The sequence below is a fragment of the Rissa tridactyla genome, chromosome 5 (genome assembly GCF_028500815.1).
Source record: "Rissa tridactyla isolate bRisTri1 chromosome 5, bRisTri1.patW.cur.20221130, whole genome shotgun sequence".
Taxonomy (NCBI): Eukaryota; Metazoa; Chordata; class Aves; order Charadriiformes; family Laridae; genus Rissa; species Rissa tridactyla.
In genome coordinates, this window is record NC_071470.1 from 21,402,629 (window position 1) to 21,409,400 (window position 6,772).

A 6,772-nucleotide genomic window follows, 5' to 3' on the forward strand; every position below is an offset into this window, starting at 1 on the left:
TACAGAACTGAAAATTATGTAATTGGGATAACAGTAGTCCTTCCTATTTATTCTGTAAAGATGTTCCAGCCTGGCACAGATGTTATGATACAGAATGTCAGGTATGTGAGAAGGATACAGGTCTGCTGCCTGAATGTCTGTGCCGGCACCGTTCATGCACAAGCCATGCTAGAACCTCCAGTTCTGGTGCAGAACTTAGGTTTCCTTTACCTGGGTAGAGCAACGTGTGTTGGAAAGCATAGTGGGAAGGGAAGCTTACAGAATATTTGGCGGATTTGTGTATATTTAGCCTTTCAGATATTTAAAGGAGGAGGAGCTAATGCACTGAGAGTAACTGCAGAGAGTTTTACAATCATCATACACTTTTTTTCCAGAAGGGCACTTGCTTTTTCTAAAAATGTATATAAAATATATATAATTTTATATAAATTATCTATTTTATATATAATATATAGAGAGTATATAATTTAATATAAAAATTTTATATATATCTATATATACACACACCCTCACCCCTCCCTCCTCAGCTTGGTAGGAAAGAGTAGATTGAAACCGGTGCCTGTGATTTAACTGTTGAAACTCCCCTAGTAGGTGAAATCCTAACTGATGCAAGTGAGAAAGTTGCTCAGCTCACTCCACGACAGATACCTCGGAGCTAGTCAGCTAAGGTGTTTTTCAAGCTCTGATGGCATTGTGTACTACTCCAGTGTCCCTAAAGGGGGTTTAGGCACCAGCATCCTGCATAGGCATCTAAATTTTGTGCATCTAATCTTAAATCAAGTCCTACTGCTGTTGACTCACATTAGTTAGAACAAAGCAACTTGGCTACAACCTTGTCCTGTGACTGCTTGGCCAGGGTAGCCTGGATGCTTAGACCTGTTGGTGACTAATAAGAAAATAAAAAAAATATACTCCTAGGGTAAGGAATTCTGTGCTTAATTAAGTTAATCTGGTATTTCTATGAATTTTTACTTCACCATCTGTGAGAGAGTGATGATAATACCTGCTTGTTTTTCTGGGTTACTGAGGTTTGCTGAAAACCCACTTTAGATTACCAGACAACAAATGCCGCAAAACTGTAGATGAGGACTGATTAGTAGTTTTTATCTTCTTGTCGTAGGTGCTGGAATAATAGCAACCAAGAATCAATTAGTCCATGCTCATTAGCACTGCTTTATTTTTATGTGAGAGTTTTCTGGAACAATATTTTACAGTCTACTCTGGTATGTATTGCTCCTTTGGTACACGCACAGTTCATTTGGAGCACTTACTTTGCCTTTACACTGCTCTAATTATGTTTTTTGAACTTACTGTCACAGATCTACTTCATGGGAACCTTTCTTTTATCAATTCTGGTTGCATTTGCAGTGCAGTATTTTCAGGCTTTATCTGGTAAGTATTTGTCATGGTAAAATTGAAGAAAGAGGAATGATCTTTTTATTTCAGTAAAAGCTTCAAAAATAAAAGCAGGAATTCTAGATTTGGTAGAGGTACCTCTGAACAGCAGCTTCTTTGACACACAAGTCTTTTGTGGATCATTGAAAAGGGGTAGATGAAGCAAGGCAAGTTTAAATCTGCTGGTTTCTGGAGAATTTCCCTTGATAAAAGGGATTCTTAATAAAAAACACGAACTGCAGGAGATTGTGACTGGAAATAAGAGATTACTTCCCATCTCTCAACATCCACTATGCTTAGAGTAATTACATGACTTTAATTTCATATGTTGTCTCCACAATATGCGATGAGACCGTGTTCCCTGTTTCGTAGGAGTGGATCCATTTGGATACAAGGTGGGAGAAAAAGGGAGGTTCAGAGAGCTGGTACATTGGAGTAATTTAGGAGGTGGCAGTTCAGCCTCTTCAGACCAGTAACAGAATCAGTAAATACGGTCAATCTGCACTTGCCGACTCCTCCTGTCTTAAACTAGAAAGGTTTGCTGTATGTTCTCTGTTGTGATGGGACAGAGAATACAGAGGGACAGAAAACCAAATGCCAGACTTCAGTCTCTTAATACTTCCGTTATTTTTTTATCATACTGAAAGCGATAGAATCATAGAACTGCCAGGGTTGGAAGGGACCTTAAAGATCATCTAGTTCCAGTGCCCCTGCCATCTCCCCCTAGGGCAGGTTGCTCAGAGCCCCATCCAGCCTGGCCTTAAAAACTTCCAGGGATGGGGCTTCCGCCACCTCTCTGGGCAACCTGTTCCAGTGCCTCACCACCCTCATGGTGAAGAACTTCTTCCTAACATCCAATCTGATATCAGAGATATCAGAGCCAAAACTAGATTGTGCAGGAAAAGGGAAAAACATCCTACAATCACATGCAAAAATAATGAGTGAACTTTTTAAAAGCATTGCCAGCTTCAACCAAGTGTCTCACTTCAAATCCCAAGGCAGGATCTTGATGGGGAAGTTGTGAAATGAATATTACAAGTTATGAAAATAATTTCTACCACTACTAAATGTACTTTCTTATGTTGTGACTTAATTCCAGTAGGCAGTTTAAGCCCATGTCAGAAAATACTGGGTTTGGACATATTTCTGTAATAAAATACAGAAAAAAAAAAATTACTTTCCACATTGACAGCCTATACCTATAGGGAATGGTATTTAAAAAAAAACAAAACACCATTAAATATAAAAAGATTATTTGTATTTTATAACTCCTAGACAGCATTTAAGACATGTAGCTATGAATAACATGCTGACTATGGAAGTAATTCTGAAACCCTGCTTTCTTTTCTTGCTAGCTATAATTTGTGTAACTTGGGAATCACACTATATCTGTAAGAAGTATATAGTTACAGACATTCTTCTTTCATTATTTCCTAACTTTTGAGTATTATCTTTATATGTGATTTTATATCCACATAATATTTAAATATTGATGAACAGACTTCTAGACGCAGTGGGGTCTTTTTTAATAATTTCTTTTGACGTTTTTCTGAAGCCCATAATTCTCCTGGAACAAGATCAGAACCGTCATCAGATGAACCTTCTTCCTCAGAGAATAGCAACGAGGATGCTACCAGACTAGTACAGCAAGATGAATCTACCTTTTCAAACGATTTAGCCCAGCAGGAGTCAAACCCTCAGAATCCTCTTGTTACAAGCTGAAGTGTAGTTTTCTTAAAGTTGACGTCCCATTGGGATATGAACAACTACAAATCTAAGAACTGGCAACCAACCCTGTTAGTGACATTAATAATGCAGTCCAGCAGCCAAAATCATAGGGAAATTCACTGATCTGATTGCTCCACTATAGAGGAAAAACATCCCTATAATTTATTTAATGCTCCAAACAGATAATGCAGATTATCTCACTATATACAACACATGATCATACTGTATTTCATTGAAGGACTAGAAGAAAACATGCAAAGTCCTTGCCTAATTAAAGAATGAGCAAACCTCCCACCAGTTCTGATGAACAAGTTTTTCGCATCTTATTAACTTGCCTTTACTGCATTTGAGATTACTTTACCGGTGAAGTTGGCAGAGTTTTCCAAGTTGTAAGCATGGAAGTTACATAAAAGCGAAGCCCAGCCACCACCACTTTCCAAGTTCCACAGAACACCAAGCCAGGACATTTGTACATGCAGTGATAACAATTACTTCTTTGGCATTTTATATTCCATCCTAACTCTTTTATGCAAAAAGTATTTTGCTTTGAAAGACACCAGGAAGCGTTGCAGTATGATCATAATGTAGTAGCTGTGCTGGCTAACCCTTGGTCAACGTTTCACAGTGTCAGCAGTTCCCTGGCAGGCACAACAGAACAATCCCTGCCCTGCCGAGAGCCACTGATTAGAGAAAGTAGCTTCCTCAATGAATAAATAAAAGAATAATTAAGTGTGAACAGGTGACACAAAGTGAATGAACAATTTATTGTTTGGTTCTTCCATAGGTAACATTGGTGAGGATTTATTTCATGTTTTACAGTAACTCCTAAAGACACCTATTTAAGTGACAGTTTATTTGATAAATGTTAGATGGGTTATATGGATAACAGGTATGGAGTGCGAATGCCTTCTGTCTGATTTAAAGCTGTCTGGTAAGTGGCTGTAGGAAAGGGCTGACCTTAAAAGCAGGGATGCATGCACCTCTGCAAAATGAGGCAGACCACAGACTCTAAATTGCATCAATCTATGCATTACTGAGGGTTAAATCCACTCTCCTTGCACTACATTATTTACTCTTGTAAATAAAAATATTTTTCTAATTGAGCCTGTATGTGGCAGATTTTATTTCTTTTTAAAGCACCTCTCAGATGAAATCATGTCTTGCTGTTGCACGTTCTGAAGAACATTACTTAGGCATCTGTTTTCATAGCTCCAAATGGGACAGTCAGCCCTTGCTTTCTTTGAGGAATACAGCGTTCTCACAGAGCAGGCCTCAAAGAGGTTTTGTTTTGTTTTTCAATCAAGACATAGGAGCTTTTAGTAAGAAAGCAATGACTCAAAAGGAAAAAAGCCTCCAACCTTCAAGAGAAGTTTTATATATATATACACACACAAAAATGTATTATATACATACCATCAGGGTGCGTTTTACTTGCAGAAAACTGAACATTCAGAAGTGTTCAGAGAAGAGTTGATGCTTTGAAGCTCCATTGAGTAAGCAAGGCGGGGGGGGGGGAACCACCCACCCAGACATTGAAGCTCCCCGCCCCAGCCATATAATCGGGAAGCGAGTTGTGTGCCACATTACTGAGTTTTTCATTTATGCGAGCAAGAACAGTGCAAAGAGTACTACTTGTTCTTAGTACAGTTGCAGATACGTACTTTGTTCTTTTTATGTATAGCCAAGTATTTTGAAGTGTTACAAGGAGCTCCACTTTCGCAATACTAAACTGCTGTTGAGTTACAGAGGTTGTACACTCTGCTTTTGGTATCCACTGCAGATGGACCACCAGCATTTTTGAGTCTGTTCTGAGTTGCAAAAACTTGTGCAGCTAAGTTTCAGTGTATCAAATTCCTTAACACAAATGTATGGCTATTTCAAGAATTCTCTCAACTTTTATCACCTGATAAAAGAAAACAGTGTGCATCTGCATTAAAACTGGGGCAGGTTTAGATGGTAAACCCAGAAGTATTGCAGAAAGTCAAGTGTAGCCTCTGAAGACAAGTAGAGAATCATCGCCACATAGGCATGGTGTTAGGTACCAAATACAGCTAGATGGTCACAAAAACCCATTGGGACATGCACGTGACAAGTTTTGCTTATAGTAAGCTACATGTGCAAGCTGTATGACCTATGTATGTAGTAAAATATGTAGCAAAATTGAAGCCCTTAGTGAAATATTAATCCCATGGGAGTTCGTCAGTGGTGGCATGTTTGCAGCCCACGTGTTGAAATCATGGGGTTTAGAGCAGCAGTGGTTTAGGTTGTGTACACATGGGTCAGAGTTAAGCGTTCGCAGTCTGGCTGACTGCCTTTTGCTCTCTAAAGTAAGCCCATGTTCTCAACTTCAGTAATTAACTAATTTGAGGTGGTTTGCCAGAAACGTGGTTTCACATCTGTATTTCAGAAGACGACTGCTGAGGTTGCAATATATTTCTTGACGCCAGCAGTTAATAGTTAGGTCTTTGTTTATTGTTAGCTATTACATCAGAAAGTTCTACCAAAGTATACTTAAAGTATGTTAAGATAAGCAACACTTCACAATAAACTGGCAATCCTTAAGGCTGAGATAATAATAGTTACATTAGTATCCTTCATTTCTTATAAGACCTAGGGGACTATTATTCGACAACCTAGAGAATCAAACAATTCCTGGAGAGAAAGGATGGTTAGTTAAGCAAAGCAGCTACATAGTTCTACTACATCCACAAGAAGGTTAAAAAGGAAAAAAAAAAAAAAAAAGTTGCTGTATCAAGAATTATTTTTCTTAAATTGTAAAAAGACCACGGAAGTCTATAGTTCCTGCAACCCATATGCTGACTGGTCAGGTTGGGAGTGAGGAAATAAGTCACAAGCAGCTAAAATGCTGCTTGTTTATACACGTTTCGTAGAAGTCCAGCCATCTGAACACCTCAGGTAGTACTTAAAGCAGTATAAGCTGTGGCCATTTTTCCTTTTCTCCCTTGGTGCAGCCCAGAATCATCTTTAGCAGATTAAATTAGAGACAACAAAGAATTTCAGAGTGGTTATTTACAAAATAGGTGCCCAATTATCTGAAATTAATGCCACTTACACCAACTAAGTAAACAGATGTGTTACAGCAAGCGACAAGGAAGAGAAGTTATTACATACGATATATCAAAGTGCTGTGAAAAAAGGGAGAATTGATAGATAGATACCAACTACAGCTTGGGAAAGGAAGGTGCGTGAAGATTTGCTTAAAAAAAAAATAAAATTCAATGTTGAGTAGTTCTGAACAACCAGTTAGGCAAAATTCACGACTGTGCTGAAAAGTTTGTTGAGCTTTGAATTTCATGGCAAGGCAGCAGCAGGACAGCCCTGAGCGTGGGCATCCTTAGGTGGGCAGCTCTGTGACCACTGCATGGTGCTGCTTCCCAGTCCACACAGAGATGAACGTTACATCCCAATATACGGGCACGAGTCTGTGCTTAAAGTTATGTATCAGTACACGTTAAGGAGTCATACCTTGCAATTGAAATTTTATTCAGCAATAAAGAGGCCAGCACATGGGAATTAGTCCTGGCACGCTGAATACCTACTATAAGTACACCCTCTGTTGGGACTTCTCTATTCCCATTTGAGCTACAGGGAAAGCATAGATGGTCTTTAGAAGCATGTGAGAAACATG

At 38.8% G+C, this 6,772-nt stretch overlaps 1 protein-coding gene across 3 annotated transcripts in view; it reads left to right on the forward strand.

Moving 5' to 3' along the window:
- Window positions 1-4,226, forward strand: part of SEL1L3 (SEL1L family member 3) — a 39,224-nt gene extending 34,998 nt beyond the window's left edge. For all 3 annotated transcript variants that reach the window (XM_054202021.1, XM_054202023.1, XM_054202024.1), the window contains exons 22-24: window positions 1,121-1,223; window positions 1,320-1,392; window positions 2,951-4,226. In XM_054202021.1, coding sequence (XP_054057996.1) covers window positions 1,121-1,223; window positions 1,320-1,392; window positions 2,951-3,117 — 343 coding nt within the window. In that variant the 3' untranslated portion in view covers window positions 3,118-4,226. The remainder of the gene's footprint in view (window positions 1-1,120; window positions 1,224-1,319; window positions 1,393-2,950) is intronic.
- Window positions 4,227-6,772: the final 2,546 nt, after the last annotated feature.